We start from the raw sequence: 24,995 nt of genomic DNA on the forward strand, positions 1-24,995 counted from the left end.
TTTAGCACTTTGAATTTCATTAGATTTTTTGTATTCTCAAATCTTATTTTGCAAATAAAAATATCTTTTTACAGTAACCTTTTAAATCTAAGATCTAGAGAAAATATTTATATTTCATGCTTAACAGTTTTGTTCCTTTCTACCAAATCAAAGTACTCTATAATTTAATAGGTTACCCTTAATGTCTTCACTGCTAGGAAGTTCAGGAATAAATTTATGCTTGCATTATTTACTGGCAGTCATATTGTACCTGAAGTTTTATAAATCATTAGTTTAAATCATTTTGAAATGGTTGAAATAATAACTAATTAATTTAATCCATTCACTAGAATTCTAAATGTTCTTAAATTCAAACACAGAAACATATTTCTCTAAGCTTAAACAAACTCATGGTGGCTATCCTGAGTGTAAAACTAACATAAAATATATTAAAATCAACTTGAAAACAATAAAAAAGTTATTTAGAAATTCTGAATAGAGAAAGATGCATGAATTTCTTAAATTCAAATATGAATTTTAGTCTCTCATTTTACTCCTTAATTGCTGGTTTATTTCACAAAAGAAGATATTTTCAAACTCATTTGTGTGCTAGCTTTCTATTTAGTTTGCAAATAAAATTAATATAGAACTTCTTAAATAAAACCTTTTAATTAAAAATAATATGGAAGAAATGTGTGTTTGTGTACATACACACTTATATTTCTAAGTGTATATATGCATGCAGAATATCTTTCCTTTTCTATCTGTTATTTTAATCATTTTTTTATGAATTTCCACCTTGAAGTAGTTAGAACAGGTGGGTACCAGTCTTTTGAAAATTCTGCCTCATGTCTAACAAATTGAATGCTTCCAAGAAATATTAAATCAATTCATCAGTATCAACATCTCATGCTGAATGGACACCAGTTATTTTCTGGGTGAATAAACTAGTTGCCCCGGATACTGACTATTATATTTGTCCAGAAATGCATCTCTTTTGAGAGAGTCCAGCTTCAGTAATACTTTAATTTTCAAGACTAACCAAGCTGAACCATCACTGAATTGTATGTGGATTAAAATCAAAGGGATTTTGTTGTAAATAAACACCATTAGCCCTATTACAATATCATTCTTATCTTACCAAATAGTAATATCAGTGTTACCAACTTCAGAAAATTTTCCTGGATGGTGGAGCTTTCAAAATAGCTAAGATTTGATATTTTTCTTATTTAAAAACTTTTTTTTTCATTGAGGGAAACATTTTTTGTATTTTTAATCTTAGTGTATCATTCATTTACTCATTGCTTCACTAAATATTTGCTGAATATATCAGTGAACCAGACTTTGGAATACATAACTTTGAATATACAAAGATGAAAAATAATCTGCCTATTCTAGTATTACTTGCATCTGAGAATAGACAATTTATAATGAGGCAAATTATAATTTATTCTAACTGGAATTCATATTCATACAAATGTGTCTGTGTACCTGAATATAGTTGCAATATTTTAAATTTGGTCTTTTAAAAAATGTTCATAATTCAAATGGTGACTTAGGAGAATCAGCATTTGTTAACTATTTTTAGATACCAGGTTAACATGGTAGTTATTTTTAACTCCTCAAAATACATCCATGAGGAACAAATGACTTAGTCATATTTTGTAGAAACAAAACATAGAAAAGTTTAATATCATGGGTTCATTAAACAAAAGGTCATAAATCCAAGTTTCAAATCCATGTCTATTTCCATAATCTAAATCAATTTCTGCCTATTCATAGTGCTTCCTGAAAAGTAGCATATTCTATTTTACTACAAAGACAGTTTCCATTACTAAAAAAACAAGTTGTACCATCATATTATTATTCATATTAGTGAATAAAAAGCTGTATCCATTGCTGATTTAGTTAAATCCCACATAACCAATGATAGAGTAATGAGAATTAGAAGTGAAGATAATCTTAAGCCTAGTTCAAAATTTTGAATTTGAGATTCAAAAAGATTAATTTGCTCATAATCTTAAAGAACTTCAGAACCAGAGTCAGAATTTAATACAATGTACTTTAATACTCATTTCAGGTTTCTCTTCATTATTTTCTTAATATCACTCTGGCATCTATATTTGACAAAGTCATATATTTATGTGAAATTTATTATACCCTGTAGTCACATCCATACATTACAGTTACAGACAATATAATGTAGTCATCACAACACACCATCTTTATTTCTTTTAGGTAGAAGACCTGTATGTCATGTCTTTGAGTTCTAATAAATCATGCCATATGCAAAAAGGAAAGAAATTTCCACCCAGAAATCCAAACCAAGGGAATATACCTTCAGGAATAAGGAGGAAATAAAGACACTCAGACAAAAAGGAAATTAGAAGAATTTTCTATCAAAAGACCTTCCCTAGAAGAATGGCTAAATAAATTTTCTAAAACAATGGAGAAAGAAATGATAAAAGGAGAAGTTCCTCGAACTTCAAGAAAGCAGAAAAAAATATGGTTAAATTAAATAGACTTTCTTTCTCATATTGCATTTCCTAAATTAAGTTTTGTGATTGAAGCCAGAAAAATGATATAACACTGGTGTAGTTCTAAGTGTATGCAAAGAAAATATTCTAAGGTAATTATATAACAAGTAGAGGAAGCTAAAAGAAGATAAAAGGAAGTAAAATTTCAAAATGTCACTCAAACTAGGAAAATGATACAATACAGAGAGAAAAGTTATGTATGTATACCAGCATTTCAAATAATCACTAAAAATCTATATAGGGTAAAGGGTAAATTCATATGTGAGTGAACAGAACAAAAATCCAAATACAGATGGGTAAACACACATGAATATGCCCAAATGGTTTTCATGAAAGTAAGCAAGCAATTACACAGAAAAAATATAGATCTCCACAGGCAAAACAAAAAAACAAAAAAGACCTTCACCTAATTTCTGACCATATGAAAACACACAAAATGGAACACAAACTAAAATGTATAACTCAAAATTTTTTTGAAATGGTGAAATCTGTCAGATTTAAAAATAGACAAAGATTTCTAAAACTTAATAACAAAAGCAAAATTCATAAAAATTAATATATTGTACTTAATTAAAAGTTAAGCATTTTTTCAGAAAAAATGTGAGCATGATGAAAAGACAAATTATAGAAATGATATAGAAAAGATAAATGATAGAAAACACAACTGTATGTCTAGCAAAATTGTACTATCTATATTTTAAGCAATCATAAATTATAGGTAGAAATATAAAATGGGTGTAGACTTTGAGAAAAATAATTTGGCAGTTTCTTAAAAAACCAAACATGCAACTAACTTGATCCAGCAATAGAATTCCTTTGTCTTTACCACAAAGTAATGAAGAATTATGTTCACTTTTACATGAATGTTCATGGCAGTTTTTTTCATTATAGCCCCAAATTCTAGTTTCTAAAATACACACTGTCCTTCAACAAGTGAATGGTTAGAAATATTGTAGCACACTTATAGTGAAGGATGTGAATTGCCATGAACCGTCATATTCCTCAAAACTTCATGTTGAAACTACCTTTCCTAACGTGATTGCATTCAGAGATATAGTCAATAAGGAGGTAATAAAAGATAAATGAAGTTATAAGGGAAGGTTCCTGGTCTAACAGAACACTAATAGTAAGAAAGAGAAGAGACTACACTTATATATACAATATGGGTATATCTCCAGAGAATTATGCTGAATGGAAAAAAAAATCAGTCCCAAAAGATTAATATGCTATATGTTTCCATTATATAGCAATCTTGAAATCATGAGATGATGGAATTGAAGAATGAATGAGTGATTGCCAATGATTAAGAAAGGAGAGGTCCAGGAACAGAAGCCCACTCCTGTAATCCCACTGACTCTGGAAGCTGAGGCAGGAGAACCGTGAGCGCAAAGCCAACCTCATCAACTTAGGGAAGCCCTAAGTAACTAAGTGAGATCTTGTCTCTACATAAAATATGAGAAAAGGCTGAGGATATAGTTCAGTGGTAAAGTGCCCCTGCGTTCAACCCCTGGTGCCAAAAAAAAAAAAAAAAAAAAAAAAAAAAAAAAATTGGAGGGGTTGAGACAGGAGGAAAGTAGGTGTGACTGTGAGAAAACAACATGAGACACTGTGATGATGAAAAGTTCTGTGTCTTTCCTGCACCAGTGTCCATATTCCAGTTGTAAAACTGTATTATCACTTTCCCAGGATGTTACCATTGGGGAAAACTGGGCAAAAGGTAATGTTGGTCTTTCTGTATTATTCTTTATGACTTCTTTTAAGTCCACAGTCATCTCAAAATTAAAATGTTTTAATTAAAAACATCTGTAAGAGCAAATGTATATTTCTTCCCTCACTCATTAATATATGTTCAAAAATTATAGAGAAACAAAAATAAATAATGTATACTTCTATAACCTAAAGCTATTTGTTGCTAATTTAGGACATTTGTTCTTCTTTTTTTTTTTTAACTTTCATTTTATTTATTTATTTTTATGTGGTGCTGAGGATCAAACCCAGTGCCTCACACATGCTAGGCTAGTGCTTTACCACTGAGCCTCAGTCACAGCCCCTGTTCTTCTTTAAAAATAATGATATGAATTTATAGAGAAGGTGTTTTTTCCCCATAGAATTAGGTGTATATTTTCTATGAACTGAATTATGTCTTCCCAAAGTTCTATGGAAGTCCTAATCCCCAGTGGATTTTATTTGGAGACAGGGTATTTAGGAAGGTATTGAAGGTTAATTGAAGTCCAAGGAGTTTTGGTTCCTATTTTGATAGGATTGGTGGCCTTATTATAAGAGGAAATAGATTCATTTATTTCATGTCTCCTCTTGTCTCTGTCTCTGTCTCTTTCTCTCTCTTTGCACATCCAATAAGCAAAGGACATGTGAAGGCACAGCAAGAGCAATAGAACCCATTAATGAAGGCAACTTAATCTCAATTTTCCTGCCCCTAAAACTCTGAGAAATAAATTTCTGGTGATGGTTTATGTCATTCTGTCCAGTATTTTATTATGACTGTATGAGCATGGTAAGAAAATACTATTCATCTTTCCATTAAATAAATAATGTGTCTAGTTTGGAGGACTGTGTATTAATGCGTTCACTATCTTTTCCCACTTGTTATAAACTAAAATTTCCATGAAAGTAAGTATATTTTACATAATATTTTTAATTTTTTCATAGAATTCTGTTCTTATTCTTTACTTTTTATCACATAGTCCTATATAGTCCTAATTCATAATCAATAGTTAAATAAATATTTTTTATTCCTTTTTACAAACTGCATTTTGATTCTTTGTACATAAATGAGGTACAACTTTTCATTTCTATGGTTGTGCACAATGTAGATTCATGCCATTCTTGTAATCATACATGTACATAGGGTAATGATATTGATGCCCACAAATATATTAAAGTCAATATTGCAAATAATCATCTGAACATTGAATGGTTCTTCAATTCAGAGAAGTGTCTAATCTGTGTCTACCTGTGTTTTTAGGATTCAGTAGTCAAAAGGCTTTTCATGATATACCCAATTACAGTGCATCTTATGTAAAAGGTAATGGATAAAGTCAGTTCTTTATATTTCATTGGTTCATTCATTGCAATTAAAGTCCTCAGAGAACTGCTAACAAACAGGCACTGTCTATTGTCTGCAATCTATGCAGCTGTCGATAGGCCCGGCATCCAATGTCCTTGTGGTCTTCTAGACAGAGTACAAAGATCCCTTGCTCTGAAAAGACCGATCTTTATGTCTTCCTTTCAAACAATTACCCATCTTAATGGTTCTTGATGGAGGCAGTCTCATTCCCTCTATGTTTTTGGACAGTGTTGCTGGTGTGTTTCTTGACTGGGGCAAGGTAGGGTGGGAGCATGGTTAGGTAATGAGGTGACCAGGAATCAGGAATCTGATTGCCATACAATACACAAGGCAGTACTATACAATGAATTTTCTGAAACTCAGCCTAGGTTTAAAGTGTTGTATACAACATTGTTTCACAAAATAAATGTGAAAACCTATTGGTAATTATCTGTACCTATAATTTAACTCAATTTGATATTTATACATAAGTATTTTATAGAGATTTTCTATGAACTTATACTTCAAGAAAAGCAACTTCTCCATAAATTAAGGGATGACTTTGCCTCATTTCGTCACAGCATTTTCATGTACTCATCACCAATTTTGAAAATCTCATCACTCAAGGTAGCATTGCTCTCAAATATTTGAGCTTCCAGTACAACATACTTTATATGAGTGTGCCTTCTTAGCTGTCACATTCATGATGAATTTATGCAAAAGTGAAAATTTTGATCACTTTCTTATTTATTCCTTTTTTTGAGTATTGATATAATGGAATATGTCCCACTTTATTTTTCTTCTTTATATTATGGTTTAGGTATCAAGTTTTAAAAAGTTTTCTATAAAGGTAGATATAAAATTTTGTGTCAGAATAGACATGGAGTTGTTAGAAGACTTTTAATTTATAAAGGAGGACATTGGCTCTAAAAGAGATTTTAAAATAATAATTGTCATTAAAAATGAAATACAGGTTCAAGAGAAATTAATGTAGTATTTTGGGGACTCAGCTTCCAAATCTGTGAAATAACACAGTAATTTTTCCAGTTAATGTTAGAAAGATTTTCAGTTTACTGAAGTGTTAGCATCTGCTGCACCAACTTTGATTTTTACATCAAAAATTAAAAATATTAAATACAAATATTTTAATTTTGAAACCATTGAAATTATTCTACCTTCTGTTCTTTGGTGATTGGGAAAGGTTTTAATTTGACTAAGAATTTTTAACTTATGTTGTCTGGAAATTCAGTTTTCTGGGCATCAAAACCTATTTTTTAAGTTTCAGAATTTGTTTCTGAATATTTTATAATATTTTTAAACTATTATCAAAAAGAGTAGAGTGCTTAGAGATAGGTCGACTAGAAAGTAGAGAGGAGATGAATTATAAATAGAGATACATACACAATGGAAGGAAGGAAGGAAGGACAAAAGAAAGGTAGAAAGGCAAGGGTTGGTTTTTAAATTCCATTTTGGAAAACTATAAGTGACTTTATGAGTAGAAATAAAATATTTGAAAATATGAAAAGACAGAATACCAAATATCCCTGTGATTAGTCTTAGTTATAAATAATATGTTTATTTAAAAACTTTTATTATTTGGAAAAGTTCATATCATCATTTTGTGTTATCTAGGAGAGAGACTACCCTGCATCTTTCTCATTCTAAAGGTGTCTATGGATTTGTATTTGTGCCAGGGAATACCTATAAAAAGAGCTTTGGACACAGTTTCCAAAATAGTGTCAGAGGTAAGAAATATCAGCAATTTCAGTTTCTAGGAACATAAACATCCCTTCGAATGGGATTGTGTCACTCAGGTAGCACATGCCTTCCAAGAAATGATTAACATTTACAGGGCAACTGCAGGAAGAAAGGCTATAATCATGCTGTCTTCCCTCCTGTCAAGATTAGTTATTGTTTCAGCTGCTAGAACAACAGAAACAACAGATACAGAATAGACATAAAAATGAAACAGAATGAATTTATTGTCCATTTTCTTTTATTTTTTGCCTTAATATTTAGATTATCTGTGATCATTCAGCTATATATTACTAAGTAGAGAATACATTTCTCAATAAATATTTTGGTAAAACCACTATACAAGCTAATGTGATGTTAAAATTTAAAAAAATTATTGTTTTATTAATATGTCTAATTTAAATGTGTGGACTTGTATTTTTCTTTGACCACCATACTTTGAGGTAAAATAAAATAATAAATCTTAACTCTCAGTTTGATAGAATAAATTAATCATATAAATGCGCTTATTAACTTTAATTAAAAAAGAAAAATATTTTCATATACATATTTTTCTATTTTTTTCTCTTTGAAAAGAATCTGTTTTCTAACTTACTGATTAGCAATGATTTTTTAATTTATTTTTCAATAGGGGTTTGAACTCAGGGCATTTAACCACTGAGCCACAGAGTCACATCCCCAGCCCTTTTTATTTTTTATTTTGAGACAGGATCTTGCAGAGTTGCTTAGGGCCTCGCTAAGTTGCTGAGGCTGACTTTGAACTCTCGATCCTACTGCCTCAGATTTCTGAGCGATTGGGATTACAGGCATGCAGCACCACTCCTAGCAGCAATGGATTTTATAATATTAATATGATAGACTGAATTACTTGTTAATTGCATATTAGAACATTTTAAATATTTACAAACATGTGAGCCCATTACACACCAGGTTAAAAAGTTGGTTTTCTACTCAGAACGAAATCTATGTAATATGTTCTATTCCGAAGATTTCTAATGCACATGAGCAGACTAAAGATTACAGGATGTAATGTAAGCCAAAAGACTCCCAGACTTTGTTTAACACATTGTTTTGCAAAGGCAATTGACCACAGTTTAATTTCTATGATACTAAGAAGAACACAAGCTCCTCAAGTGCACTTTGGACAGAGTCATGGCATCTTCAAACTTATGTTGTCAGAAAATTCACTTGTCTCAGTCTCAGAATTTATTGTGTATGTTTCAGATTTTAGGTCCCTTAAAGTTTCACTGTATCATTAAAACTGTATTATCCAAAAGATAATTTAATTTTCTCCTGTGCTTGCAATCAAATAGTACCAAAGTTGTAAGAATCTCTCCACACTTTAATATCAAAAAACATAAATGTAGGTTGCTTTCCTTTCAATAAAGGCACACCCTTTTAAATATCCTAGACTGTAATATGTAGCTTCTTTCTAAACTGTCCCCTCCCTTGGGAATGTTTGCTCACTTCACTCTTAAAATCACTTTCTTCTATTGCCTCCTCATTAAAGTTGGAAAATGTACAATTCAGCAGGCAAAACTTCCTTTCTGATATTGTTGTAGCCCTGGTCACTCCTTTGTATTTCATTGCTTCATCATTTCTTCATTTTATACATTGAATAATGTTCACATATTTTCTTCTATTATAAAATGGATAATATGAGTCTTCTACAGAATCTGTAGATCTTAACAACTATGCTTTCAACTCCCTAAATATCATTCTTTTTACATTGTATATTTACCCTATTATACATTTCCTCTGTGCCTTGTACAGTGTGTTGTGCGGACTGATGTGAAAAAAAATGACATGAATTAAATAGATACATATCAATTATACTAATATGGTTGTTAAAGAGCAACAAAATAGGAGTGGTATTTTGTTATAGCATCCTGAATGGACTAGACAATTGACAGTGCTTTTCTTTAATGTAGTAAGTAAAAGACACCTGTTTCCCATAAACATTGTTAGGCAGGTGAATTGTCTTCTCTTTTCAAAGCTAAATAACAATGGTTGCTGAGTTCCAGAGCAAATCTAGGCACTAGTATACTGAATGATGGATGACACTATTCATGAAGGTACCATTTATAAAAGAACACTCTGTGCATGAATTTATGGTCTAAGGAAAGACTGGGTATTAAAATTCATAACAGTAATTCTGTTTTGAATATAATATTTGGCCTCAAAATATTGAGTACTATAATGAAATGTTAATAATTCATATTAGTATCATTATCAATCTTTGAGCATATTTTTTATCTCTTCAACTACATTCAAAGTCAGGGAGAATGTTTTCTACCACTGTGAATTCACAATGAATTCTATACATTTTCATAAAGTTAGGGAACATAAAATTTGTGTTGACTTTGACTGTCATTTGTTTTTATGCCTAAGTTAGATATAAAGATAGGGATATTAGAAACTCAGCAAAATTAACACAATTAGTTCTTATCAAAAGTAACATTTAAATTCTGTATTTCACTAAGAATCTATTTTTTAAAGGATTAAATAAACTTTCAATTTCCCTTCCTACTATTTATTTTTCTACATATCTTTAATAAAAATGAGAGTATATAAATTAATAAATATTAAGTTTGAATTTGAATAAGTAAACATTTAGTTATTCCTTTTCCCATTACATTATTTGGAATGCACTTAAACAATGGACATATCAAAACACAAAGGTAAAAGGAATACTGAAAGCAGAAAGAAAGTCTTGATATAACACAGGCCAGGGAAGAGGGGTTGTGACACTTGTCTAAACCTTGGAATATCTATTAAATAGTTTCACATAAAATGTTGTGGTGTGTGTGTGTGTTATGGTTTGGTTATGAAGTGTCCCCTCAAAGGCTCAAGTGTGAATGCAGGAATGTTCAGAGATGAAGTTGTTAGATTATGAGAACTAGAAGTGTATCAATCCATTTGATCGATTCATCCATTTGATGGATTAATAATTTGAATGTACTAGGTAGTAACTATAGGAAGGTAGGACATGACTAGAGGAAGTAGATCACTGGGACTGTGCCCTTGAGGATTATAATTTATCTCTAGCTGCTTGCACTCTCTCTCTATTTTCTTCCCTGCTCCCTTGAGCTGGGGAGTTTTCCTCCACCAGGATTCCCCACAGCCTATGATGTTCTGCTTCACCTCAGGCCCAGATGAATGGAGTCTGCTGATCATGAACTGAACTTCTGAAACTGAGTACAAAATAAATGTTTCCTTCTCTAAGTTGTTCTTGTCAAGTATTTTGCCACAATAATAAAAAGCTAACTAACATGATGCCCTTGAAATGATAATGGGGGAAAATTCTGATCTCCCTCTTTTGAAAAAACTTTGTTGACACTATCTTCAAATGATTAGTTTGCCCTGGCATAATAGAGAGGAATACATAAAGAACATTTTCAAGAGGAAAATAAAAGCTCTATAACTTTATGAGATGCAGTTTTAAAGGGGGCAATGTGCCACTTAAATCTGAATGCTGTTTTCTTCATTGGTTTCAGGAAGGTCCCTAAAATGTGTCTTAAATAATGTGATGTGTACTGACAAGCGAGTAATAGTGATTCTACTTTGCAAAGGAGCAAAAGTAGTTCATTAAGTAAATAAGGATAACTTCAGAATTTATTAAATATTGTTTTATACTCACCAATGAATCAAAATATTGACTTTGAATAATACATAAGAAATGTTTAAAAATATTAGAAAGTAAGAGAGAACAAGTTTAATGCTAGCTGAAAGGCATGTAGAAATACACTTATTTTGTACTCGTTGATTCTGTTTCTCTAAATGAAAATACTTTCATGTGTGTCATGATGGTTGAAAGCATAGGTTCTAGAGTGAGACCACCATGGCAGAATCCTGCCCCCATATGGAACCAGATGTCCCTATGTGACTAAATCTCTTTATGCCTAATTTTCCTTCTCAGTGATATGAGAGCTGTCAAAATAATGTTAACCATGTGGAAGTATTATGAAAATTAGAAAAAATATTAAATGCTTAAACCATGCCTACAACACCAGTAGCATGCAGTCTATGAGGTCAGTATCATCCTGATATCAAAACTCAAAAGAAGACACAACAACAAAAACAAGACTACTACATGTCAATATCCCTGATGAAGACTAATGCAAAAATCAAACAAACCAAACTTAATAGCACATCATAAAGATTATTCACATGGTTGAGTGTGACTCAGTTCAGAGATGCAAGACTGATTCAGCATATGCAAATCAATACAGGTGATATAACCTGTGTAGTATAGTGATTGATAGTGCAGTGATTAGTAAGTTGATATAAAACTCAGAAGTCTTAAGAGATGAAAAAGGCAGTGTTCAAAGTTTTGAAAATAGCCAATAGTCTCTTGAATACATTTTAAAGAATGTTAAGAATGTGCAGCTCATTTATGTAACAAAAACCTTTCCCATGACATAATTAAAACTTATGAACTTTTGAATTCCAATGGAAAGAATTCTTTAACTTTTCATTAAGTTTTTTTTCTCTCTCTCTCTTTTCATTTTTCTTTTTTTTAATTTTGTCCTTGATGGTTCATGAATATTTATAATACTAATTTTTTTTCATTACTAGCATTATTGAAGGGAGTGCTTTTTCATGAATCAGTTTTTTGAGGACTAGGATGATTGATTGATATATTTCAGTTTTGTCTTATATTCTTTTATTTTTATTTATATTTTTAATTTTTTAGAATTTTTACTATATATATTTATTTCTCTCATCTTTTTCCCTTCACTCTTTATCTCTTTTATTCCACTAACAGCCAATCTCTATTATTCTCTCTTTCACTGTTCCTTTAATATTTTACTTCTATCTTCTCTCCTCCTCCCTCATAATCATCCCATTCTATGTCACTTTTGTTCTTTCCCTGTTCACTGTTTGAAATAGTAAACCCTTTTGCAAACTTGCTATTTTTATTGTAGGCAAAAACTGATCATATTATTTCTGTTTATTGTGACAAATAACATCACAGATATCACAGTAGAAAATATTTGGTTTAATCCTTCACATTTTTGGCTATTATTATTTGTCTCCCACTAAATGGTGAGGTTCTGGAAACCTTCAGTTCAGGGACACTGTAAGTCCATAGGGGAGAATCTCTACTGCCCAGATCCATATGGTTAGATGGGTAGACAAACAACATGAAAAATCAAGGGAAAAAAATCACCTCAAACACACCACGATACTCCAATTACAGAATCCATTGATCCCACAGTGGAAGAAATGTCACAGAAGGAGTTCAGAATGTACATAATTAAACTGATCTGTGAGATAAAGGACAACATTAGGAGTGAATCACAGAGAAAATATAGGAAGTTAACTTCAATAAGAATTATTGCAATGGGAACTGTTGAAATATGGATGATAATCTAAAACTATTTTGATAATTTTTACTCTAATAAAATAGAAAATCTTGAATACATTGACAAATTTCTAGAGACATATGACCTACCCAAGCTGAATCAGGAGAATATAGAAATTTTAAACAGATCAATTTTGGGAATAAAATTGAAAACTCCATCAAAAGTTTAACAAAAAGAAAAGTCCAGGACCAGGCAGTTTCTCAGTCAAGTTCTACCAGACCATCAAAGAAAAACTAACACCAATACTCTTCAAATTATTCCATGAAATAGAAAAGAAGAGAATCTTTCCAAATACATTCTATGAAGCTAGTACCACCCTGATACCAAAACCAGACAGAGACACAAGGTAAGAATACTTTACACCAATATACCTGATGAACATAGACACAAAAATTCTTAATAAAATATTGGTGAATCAAAGTGCAGTCTGTAAAAAATAAAAAATAAAAAAATAAATAAATAATAAAAAAAAAGATAGTGCACCATGATCAAGTGGGATTCATCCCGGGATGCAAAGTTGGTTGAACATACAGAAATCAATAAAAGTAATTCATCACATCAAGAGATTTAAAGACAAAAATCACATGATTATCTCAATAAATGCAGAAAAAGCATTTGACAAAATTCATCACCTGATAATGTTCAGAACACTAGGGATACTAAGGATACTAGGGATACTAAGACATACCACAAAACTATACAAGTTATAAATGATAAATTCAAGGGAAACATCATTGAAAATGGAGAAAAAAATGAAAGCATTCCCTCTTAAAACTGAAACAAGACAGGGATGCCCTCTTTCACCACTTTTATTTAACATAGTCCTGGAAAATCTAGCCAGAACAATTAGACAGAAGAAAGAAATGAAAGTGATCTAATACACAAAGAGGAGCTCAAACTATCCCTATGAATTGACAACATGATTCTATATATAGAAGACCCAAAAAACTCCAACAGAAAACTTCTGTAACTCAAAATGAATTCAGCAAAGTAGCAGGATATAAAATTAACACCCATAAGTCAATTGCATTCCTATACATCAGTGATGAATCGACTAAAAGGGAAATAAAGATACCTACCCCATTCACAATAGCCTCCAAAAAATAAAATATTAACAAAAGAGGTGAAAAATGTCTATAAGGAAAACTATAAAACGCTGAATAAAGAAAGTGAATAAGATCTTAGAAGATGGAAAGATCTCCCATGTTCTTGGAGAGGCAGAATTAATATTGTCAAACTGGCCATACTACCAAAAACTCTATACAGATTTAATGAATTTCTCATTAAAATTCCAAAGGCATCCTTCATTGAAATATAAAAAGCAGTCATAAAATTCATTTGGAAAAATAATAGGCCCAGAATAGCCAAAGCAATTCTGAACAAGAAAATTGAAGCAGATCTTAAATTATAATACAAAGCTACAGTGATAAAAACAGAATGGTATTTGCACATTGACAGACAAGAAGACTAAGGGTACAAGATAGAAAACACAGTGACAAACCCACATAAATTCACTTATCTCATGCTAGACAATGGCACCATAAACATACATTGGAATAAAGATAACCTCTTCAACAAATGGTGCTGGGAAAAGTGGGAATCCATACATGATAAAATGAAAATAAACCCCTATCTCTCATCCTGCACAAAACTCAACTCAAAGTGGATGAAGGACCTAGGCATTAGACCAGAGACCTTGTGCTTAGTAGAAGAAAAAGCAGGCCTACCTCTCCATTATGTCAACTTAGGAACCAAATTTCTAAATAAAACTCCTAAAGCACAAGATGTAAAATCAAGAATCAATAAATGAGACAGACATCATTGCCCTATGTATATGTATGATTACACAAATAGTATGAACCTAAATCATGCACAACCATAGAAATGAAATGATGTACCCCATTTGTGTACAACAGGTGGGACAAAGGAAGAAGTACAGGTTCACTGAATTAGACTGGGGGAGTGCTGGGAGGGAGGAGCAATGGGAATCGGAAAGACAATAGAATAAATCAAACATAACTTTCTTATGAGAATATGATTGTAACTCTACATCATATACAACAACAAGAATGGGAGTTATACTCCATGTATGATATATGTATTTTGAAAATACATTCTACTGTCATGTACAACTAAAAAAAACAAAAAAATAAATTTTACATGACTGTTTTGGTCAGCTTTTTCTCTACTGTGATCATAAGACCTGATAAGAATAATTTTAGAGGAAAAAAATTTATTTGGCACTTATCATTACAGAGGTCTCAGTTCATAGGTGGCTGGCTCCATTGTTCTGGGTCCAAGGTAAGACACAGCATCTTGGCAGAAGAATGTGGTGCAGGAAAGAAGCTCAGGACATGACCACCAAGAAACAGAGACAGAGTTCCCCTTAACAAGGACAAAAGATAACCCCCAAAGGTACATTCTCAGTGACCCACCTCCTACAGCCACACCTTATCTGCCTATAGTTACCACCTAGTTAATCCATTCAAGTGGATTAATGCACTGATTAGGTTAAGACTCTCATAACCATTTTACCTCTTAATGTTCTTATATTGTCTCACACACAAGCTTTTTGGAGAAATCTCATATCTAAACCATAACAATGACAACAAAGATGAGGGAATACTGATCACCCACTAAGAACAACTTAAAGGAAGAAAAGTTTATCTGAGGTTCATGGTCTCAAAGGTCTTGGTTCATAAAGGGCTTACTCCTTTGCCCTGGATCTGAGGTGAGGAAGAACCTCATGGGGAATGGTGGCTCTGAAGGGCAACTGCTCAGCTTATGGTGGCATCAGGAAGCAAAGACAGAAGAGGAAGTGACTACAGGGAAGACGCACCTCTCCAGGGAACACCCCCAGTGACCCACCTGTTATCCATACCCCACCTGCCTACAGTTACCACCCAGTTAGTCTGTTCCAACTAGGATGAACAGATTATGTTACAATTCTCATAATCTAATTATTTACCTCTGAGTTTTCCCACATTAACAGGAGCTTCAGGTTAAAAAAATGCACAAATACTTTTTATCATTTTTCATGTTAGATGTTTTAAATGAGGCCACAAAAGCAAAAATAGTACAGAACAGAGGAAGTATACCTCAACACAAGATGACACACCTACTGTTAACATCATAACAAATGAGGAAATATTGAAAATGAAGATTTTTTTAATATCTAAAAGAAGATAAGGATACCCAGTTCCACATTTTATTCTTATAGTGCTGGAGGTCCTAGCTACAGTAATTAGGTAAGAGAAAGAAATAAAATGCATCCTAAAAGGAAAAGAAGAAGTCAAATTGCTCCTTTTTGCAGATGATATGATGATATTATCTTAAATAAATAAAAATCTAAGAGATTTTAAAGGCAAAAACAAACAACAAAAAAAACCACTGTTGGAACAAACTGCTTTGTCAAAGTTGCAAAACACAAAATCAGCATATTAATATCAGTTGAGGTTCTATACTACCTTAAAAAAAAGAAATAAGAAAGCAATTCTGTTTACGATCTGTGCTTAAAAAAAAATAAAGAATGCTTAGGAATTTATTTAACCAAGGAGGAAAAGAACTATACGGTAAAAACTACAAAGCACTGGTGAAAAATTTTAAACTGTATCACCAATAAATGGAAAGATAGCCAATGTACATGAATTCAAAGAATCAATATTGTCACAATGTCCATACTACCCAAAACAATCTTCAGATCCAATCCTGTAATATCTTCAAAGAAATAGAAAAAACAGTTGTACAATTCATATGAAATAATTAAAGACCCTGAATAGACAAAGTCATCTAGAGAGTAAAGAACAAAACTGGAGACCTCACACTATCTTACTTCAAAATATACTGCAAAACTGTAGTGAACATAACTGCATGGTATTAGCATAATAACAGGCATATAATGCTTAATATAGAAGACAAAAATAGATCTACTCTTTTATAGTAAACAGATATTCTAAAAAAAAAAAACTCTCGAGAGTATACACAGGGTAAAAGACAGTCTCTTCAATAAAATTGGATATTCACAGGCAGAAAAATGCTATGAGACTCCTATCTCTCGCCATTGAATAAATCAACTTAAAATGGATTAAAGACTTAAATGTAAGACCTGATACTATAAAACTAATAGAAGAAAACACAAGGAAATAGTTCATTATACTTTTATGGGCAAATATGTTTTTAATAAGAACTCAAAAGGACAGGCAACAAAAGCAAAAATTAGACAAATGGTATTATACTGAAGAATTAATGTACAAGGTAGGACACAATCAACAGAACAAAAGGTCAGCATACAGAATGAGATGAAATATCTGCAACCAATATATTTGACAGGGTTAACACCCAGAATATATAAGGAACTCAAGTAATTCCATAAAATTAACAATAATAATCTGGTTTAAAAACAGGCAAAATACCCAAGTAGAAATACAAATGGCCAACAGGTTTATGAGAATGTTCAACATTACTAGCCAACAGGGAAATGAAAATCAATACTATGATATGATATCACCTCATCCCAATTAAAATTGCTCTATGAAAAATAAAAAATAATAAATGCTGGCATGGAAGTAAAGAAATGAGAACTGTTGGTGGGAATGTAAATTTGTACAGCCATTAGGGAAAAGGGTATAGAGATTCCCTCCCAAAATTGAAATAGAGCAATCAACTTATCCCAAAATCATACTACTGGGTATTTATCTAAAGAAAATGAAATCATTATGTCAGAGAGATTTCTCCACACATAGTGCAGTATGCTCTTTACAATAGCCAATATTTAGAACCAATCTAAGTGTTTATCAGCAGATGAATGGATAAAGACCATGGGGTACATATATCACAAAATACATATATCCATAAAATGATGGATATCTTTCATTCATGGAAACAGAGGTACTGTTCAGACATTACGGTAAGTGAAATAAATGAAACATAGACAAATGCTGCATGATCTCACTCACTTGTGGAATTTTTAAAAGCCAACCATACAGAAGGAAAGAGAAGAATAGTGGTTACTATTCTAATAGATACAGAGGAGGTGGGGGAATGGGGATTGGTTGGTCAGTGGGTACACAATTACAATTAGATAGCAAGAATAAGTACCAGTGTTCCATTGTACCACAGGGTGAAGATCACACTCATGTTTCAAAAACATTAACCACTAGGTTCATTTAGATTTTCTATGCTCTATTTTAAATCAAATATTTTTCTAGTATATCCTCACAATAATTCTCAAAGTTAGGTGGAGACTTTGCATATCAGAAAACTGAGAAATATAAAGGTTAAATAATTTGCCTAAGGTCACATGGTCATTAATCAGAAAAGACAGATCAAGAATTTAGTATGTTTCTTTGATTCAAGATTATTGCCTTTAGCACAAAGAGAATAACGTCAAATTGAGCTTGTTGTTTAAACACTGTACTCTCCTTTATGTGTGCTACTCAAAAGAGCTACTCCACAATATGATGAGGTCCCTGTACCAGATTGTAAATCAATGGACAGCTTCCTTTTTAAAGAAACTCACAAACACATGCACATAAACACACACACACACACACACACACACTTTAAGATGAATTTAAATTTTGCACAAGCATATATATTAGAAATTAGTAAACTATGATCTACTATTGGTCCCTTGTTTCTTTAAATAAAATTTTAGTGGAATACTGGCACTCTTATTCATTTACATGTTCTCTCAGCTTCAGCACTGTAAGATTGTTATTATTATAGAGACAATAGAGTCCATTAGGCTACCAACATTCACTATCTGTTCCCCCTTCTCAGACCTTCCTTAATTCAGAGAGGACTGAAGAAACTGAGGTTCATGTTATGTTTCCAGCAGGGCCTGGAATGAGGTAAGGTAGATAAGGAATTCTCCAGTGGTATAATCAGCCTGGTCTAACCCTCTAACCATTTTTTATTTTCGGATTCCAAAAATGTTATTCTTCATAGGATAAGAGGAGGGACTTGAATTTATCCATTCTTAATGCCCTGAATACCTTCAGAATGAATTTTCCAGGGACAGCATAAGGACTCTTCTACTAACATTTCATTTGAAACTCAGAGGTAATAGAGAGACCATGGAGTAGAATCAGCCTGACTATGAGAGAAATCTCATTCTCCTGTCTTCGAAACTTCTAAGATTGCTTCAAGGACCAAAATACAAATGAGCATTTCATTCTTTCCTAATTTTCTTTTGTGCTTGGGCAACTAACCAATTTCATTTCACATTTTTGAAAACTATAAATAGCAATGAAGCATATGCAAATCACTCAAACAGTTCCAGTTCAATTAATAACTAGGAGAAAATTCATTATTGGCTCTCCAGAATAAAGTTTACAAAAGATCAGATGCCTCTATGGCAGCAAATGCATATGAAGAAAGTTTTCAAAATATTATCCACAGAGATTGTTTTCTGTCCTGAATTGATTAGCTATTCAATTGGATTGGTTCAAGCAATTAGTTATTTCAAAATTCTTTGATATGCATATTTTAGAAAAGTGAAAAGCAAATATTTTTCAAATGTATCATTGTATAAATCTATAACATAAAAATTCTCTATTAACTTACATGTCTCTGGGATCCATCGTATTCACACCTTTCAATTTTTCCTAAGCTTCCATCTGAGAAATACAACTTTTCTGCACGGTGGTCAATAGTGAGTCCATTTGGAGTAAGTATATCTGTACTGACCACCACTTGAGCATTTTTCCCAGTCAGGGTAGATCTCATGATACTTGGATGTTGTTCATTCCAGTTAGTCCAAAACATTAAGCTAATTAAAATTAAAATTAAAATAATAAATAATTAAAAATTTTGTTCAGAGTAAAAACACTGTATAAACACAGCAAGACCAACATTTTAAAACAAGTAAATTTATTTGGCATCTAGTCTTTGACCCTTAAGGAAATCTAGGTGATAAGAGGAGATATGGTTATTATATTTTTATGCACATTTTTCCCAGTTTCCTAAGCTTAGAAACCATTTCCGAAAGTCAATTATCCTGTAAATTCCTTCAATTTAATTAAGTTGAGTCAATTTGATGCACAATGAGGATTTACTTTTATCAGGTAAAAAAACAATAATATTAAATTTTCTATGAACTGCATAGAAGCAGATCTAGAGTGATCACTTTGGACATGCTTATATTAACTATATTTTCTTCTATAATTAATGAAAGTCAAAATCCCTCTCCACTTCTAGCTTTGCTTTTTATATTCTACATTCTCATCTACATACTTTTTAAAGAAAAAAATTATCAAACTTGCATATTTCTCTTTTTTTTCCTCCTCTCTTAGTTGATTTAGTAATCACAATATCGTTTTTGAATTTTAGGGGTGACTCTCAAATTCTTAAAAACAACATCTGCTGTTTAAATCTGTGTTTGTGAACTGATACTTTGTGAAAGACCTAGGTTTCTAGGGATGCCCTTAAAAATCACTGGAAGAGTACAAAAGCTGTCAGGTTGCAGTCTCCAAGCCATATTTGTACTAAAACAGGTTCTCATTTTTGGTTTTATCTATTGGGTTGTCCTTAAGAGTTTATTTGAAGTAAAGTTTTTGATGCTTAAGGAGAGAAGGAAAGAAGATGGAAGGGAATGAGGATGATAGGTTGTCTGCTTTAAAATATGAAAAACCTCATTTCTAATAGTCACAAAGAAAACTGTCATATAATATTTAGTATTTACAGCAAGATTGCATATATTATTCCTACATTTAACCATGTAAAGGCAATTTAGAATTATAGTCAACACAATTACACAATATGTGTTTTTCTTTGAATATTTTGCAAAAATTTATTTTTGGACAATAATCAAGTTCACAACAGCTACTTGATAATTAAAAAACAATCCATATCTATTGAGGAAATCTGGATCATCTTTACTCTTTGTTAAAATATTCATTTCATTTTCATCTATTTCAGAGAATACAAAAATTAAAGTTACCAATTGCAAAAATATTTAGTCTTGTGAATTAGTAAATTTGAAAAAAATTAGGACATTCCAATTTCATAAACTGTTTGCAGTTTTACTCATAAATGTGACTTTAAAATAAAATATTTAGTTAATTAAAACATATAAAAAGTTACTCATAAGTATGAGGTTTTAAATTGACAATTTGTCCATGATGTTTTCTTAAATTGTTAGCTTTAGAATTAGAGAATTTTTGAAGTATTAGTGTTCCTTTCACATTACCATTTCACAGATAAGAAAGCAGAGACCTAGAGAGCTTGTGTAATAAAAATTGTACAAATAAGCAGTATCTGAGCAAAGTTTTGAACTCAAGATATTTAACTTCCATTCAAAATTTAGAATTTTATTTAAAATTTTCTGTTAAGTAACTTATAATATGAATTTGAAAGTGTCATTGATATACATGATGATAAAAAATGTCTTCTTCTTATTTCAACTTTAATTTCAAATAATATTCCAGTTAAAATATTTTGGCATGTTCAGTAATTCAAATATACATTGTACCGTATGCAAGATGAAAATGTAAATTTTAATGTATGTAATAAATAGTTTTAGGATAAAGCACTTAGCAATTAAAATTATGAATTTATAAAATATTATGAATGGTTTCCCTGTGTTTATTCCAAAATTGAGTCATAAAGTCCCTTTGACCAACTCTTTTATTCTTACTGTAAGACATTTATTACTGTTTTGAGATTCTATTGGTGAACCATGGTGGTAAGTGTAGTTAAGTCAGAATACGCTGCATGGTGACCAAGCAGTGATGTGAGCAGAGCTGGCTCTGCCAGGGCATTGGAAGGCTTGTGTCCATCTGAACTGTTACCCAAGCTGCTGGAGGAATCCATTTGCCCCTAAGCCTTCAGAGTTTTTATGTATAAATTGGTGTTCAATTAAATGAATTAAGTCTAATATTACTTCCAACCCAGATTTATATTTAACACTGAGTAATTTATCTAATCCTTTCTTCTGACAAGAGGTCAGGGTCAGTGGTTATCTGTCATTGCTTTTTATTCTTCAATTTCTCTTCACCTTAAGTAAATGGAGCTCTTCTATTTCTGCTTGGTTAAGGCTGGATTGGCCAGGGTTTTGCTTATTTGTTCCATTGAAGAAAAAACTAATTTTCTACTGAACAAATAACTGTGATACATTGTTTGAGAGTAAAATTCCATAAATGCATATTGCTTTTCTGCCTAACCTGTGCTTTGTGCTTCAGTTTTCTTTATAACTGCTTCCTTTCTGACAGTTACCCCCACATTCCCATAACATTTTTCTACTTTGTTTTATCTTACTCAATCAAAAAGGTGCAATCCATCTCGTAAAATCCTTACAAATCTTATTTAAACCTCTGCTCATCATGTCAGCCAACAGATGTAGACTACTTGACTGTTTTAAATACCTAATTTTTGGAAACATAGCTGTTTGCAAAGTTTGTTTTCCAGTTACTGTTTGTTTTCTTTTCATTTTAATTTAAGATGTCCTATTCTTAAATTTACTTCATCAAAGTGAAAACAACCCTCTTTTAGATGTCAATATGTATTAATAGCTTCATTTTAAATTTGTAATTCCAATCAGCTCTGCATTAATATCTTCTTCATGTTACATTTTCCAGCATAGTATTGTCTCTTTCTATTATCTTTTCATCATTTAAATTTGCTTTTACTTGATCTTTCATGAAGATGACATCTGATATTTTAATGATTCATACTTACAAGACTTTCATTAAAGAAATAAATTTTTATGAATTATGAAGAAAGCTTCAAAGGAAACCTTTAATTTTGAAGTTAGTCTTTTTTAAAGTTAACATAGCTGTGACATTCTTCTGACTTATAATTATAGTGCAGAAAGAAAAATAACCTCTTCCTTACTTTTGGCATTCATCCAAGGCCAGCACATGTGGGTGGTCATCTTCTGACATGGTGATGACCGCTTCTCTGTCAAATGCTCCAGGCCGGGTCTGGTCCACTGTATGCCTAGTGATGGATGAGGTAGTGGAGCTGGTCCAGTACAGTGTATCCCAGGCTCTGTGATAGGCAAGTCCTTCCACAGAACCCACATCTGATGGGAACAAAGAATAAATTGACATTTTTATTTACAAACAAAAAAAAATTACCTTTCATAGAGAAAAAGGGAATATATTTATATATAATTTCTGTTTTTAATAATCATTTCCCTATGAACACCCCAAAATAAAGAATAATAATAATTGTGGTGCATACAATTGATAGCTGATTACACACAGCAAAATATAGCTCTGAACCAACAAATTTGTCATGGGAGCAGTTCTGCAAATACATGTTATTAAAAATTTAATCTTCTCACTCAAGAAACCACAATCAAATGTTTTTATGCAGGAAACTGGTGCCTTTCTCCCCTTTCAGTATCTTAATATTAATTTTCAGAAAGTGTCCAGTGTGCAACACTTACAAATGTTTTTGAAAATCATATGTTAGTGATATCATTTAGGTACAATCATAATGGGTTTTCTGTTGATAACTATAGATTTGGAGATCTCAAAAAAACCAAACACATTGAAATTATAAAAACAAGAGTATCAGGAAAGCAGATTCAATTTCATATTTACTATTACAGATAGCAGGCAATGTTTTACTAAGTTAGTGTGGCAAATCCTTTGATTCTCTTGTACAAATGTAATATAAAAACCAAAAACACAATACGAAATTAATTGCCAGCTAAAGCATGTTTTAAATATTATCAGAAAAAGATGAATGGCACTACAGAGATCCTAAAATATAAAAAGTGACAAGGTGAAAAACAAGAGTAATTATTTCATAAAACTGTACTTTAAATCACTAGGATAATGTACAGTAGGTATTATAATTTTCATCCATGACTTTGAGCCCATCTTTAAGTATAATCAAAGTATTACAGTTTTCCTTCATGTTACCTATTTTCTTCAATTATTCTTAACATGATTAACAAAGATTCATATTAAAAATTAACATTACTACATACAGAACTCGCTATTGTTTTTCTTTCAAGGAAATTCTGAGACAAACTATTTAGCTCTTATTTTAAAGAAATACATGAAAAGGACATTTTCAAACTTAAGATGTATAAATATTTCATTTAAGGAGATCAATACAATTTTTCTAGATTGCCGAACAATAATTGAAGTTTTTGAACCAGATTTCTCTTCATATGATTAATTATTTGTCCCTTTTTTTCTTTGTAAATGCACTACAGAATATCCAATATCAATAAAATTAATAGCCACAACTTATTGGGTGTTGTCTATCTGCTAAAATTTGTGCAAACTGTTCTGCATTCATCATGTTATTTTATGTATACATCTAGTCTGTGAAGTTTGTTTCATTGCTCCTCTTTGCCAGAGGAGGAAAGTAAAGGTTGCAGTTACAGGTTTGATAGTGTTAAAGCAACTTTTTTACCCCAGGTTCATCTGCTTCCAAATGCCTAGGTCCATAGTAGCACCACTCATTGGGGATGAGTTGGAAATAAACAAGTTCCATTACATTTTACCTGTCTGCTCTGAGGGAATTATGTAACAAGTAACTTGCCATGAGTACTCTCCTCTCAAAGAATAAACAAAACAGGTTATAAGGAATAGATGGAGGTGACTAGTATGGAAACCTAGGTCAGAGATGATGAAAGAAAAATTATAAAATCATGATAAAACTGATAAATTGGTTAAGTTTTATGAGATTCATATGATGCTCTTATTGGGGTAATTAGGTGGGATGTTGGTAATGATTAAAAAAGTTTTTCTGTTATTAAATAAAACTGTGTTTTTTCAATTCAATTCATTTAAAAATATAGTAACTCTATTGTAGTGTTTTCAGCACTATATGTCTTCATCATTCACAAGGAGAATGAAAAATAGCAGATCTAGAAAAATCCAAGCAAATAAGAATAAATCCATCCTCATTCAGTTCCATTTCCTTCTAGTGACTTCACAGACCTTCCTGGACATTATCCTGCCAGCCTGGAAGAAGCCAGTACATATCACAACTGAGATGAAACAGATGTTGCTTTCTTATGGCTGACATAATTTCAAGGCTACTAAATTACATCTGTGTCATTGTCCAGGTATAATCTCTTTGATGTTATTTTTGTCACAGATGACATACTGATAGTACATTTAAACATAATCTGATGTTACATTTTATGTAATTTTCTTTCTGAAAAAAGATATTTAATACTGGATGTGGTGTTCACACTTGTAACCCCAGTGACTTGAGAGGCCGAGACAGGAGGATCACAAGTTTGAGGCCAGTATCAGCAATTTAGTGAGACTGTCTCAAAATGAAGAATAAAACAAAAGTAATGGGTCATGTAGCTTAGTG

The 24,995-nt window shown here is 31.7% G+C and overlaps 1 protein-coding gene across 1 annotated transcript in view; it reads right to left on the reverse strand.

The window, feature by feature from the left end:
• The window catches only part of Lrp1b (LDL receptor related protein 1B), a 1,852,169-nt gene that overhangs the window by 334,595 nt on the left and 1,492,579 nt on the right, over nt 1-24,995 (reverse strand). Inside the window, 2 exon segments of the mRNA XM_047543195.1 lie at nt 19,272-19,476; nt 22,539-22,728. Of these exon segments, the coding sequence (XP_047399151.1) occupies nt 19,272-19,476; nt 22,539-22,728 (395 nt within the window).

This window comes from Sciurus carolinensis, chromosome 3, assembly GCF_902686445.1.
Source record: "Sciurus carolinensis chromosome 3, mSciCar1.2, whole genome shotgun sequence".
Taxonomy (NCBI): Eukaryota; Metazoa; Chordata; class Mammalia; order Rodentia; family Sciuridae; genus Sciurus; species Sciurus carolinensis.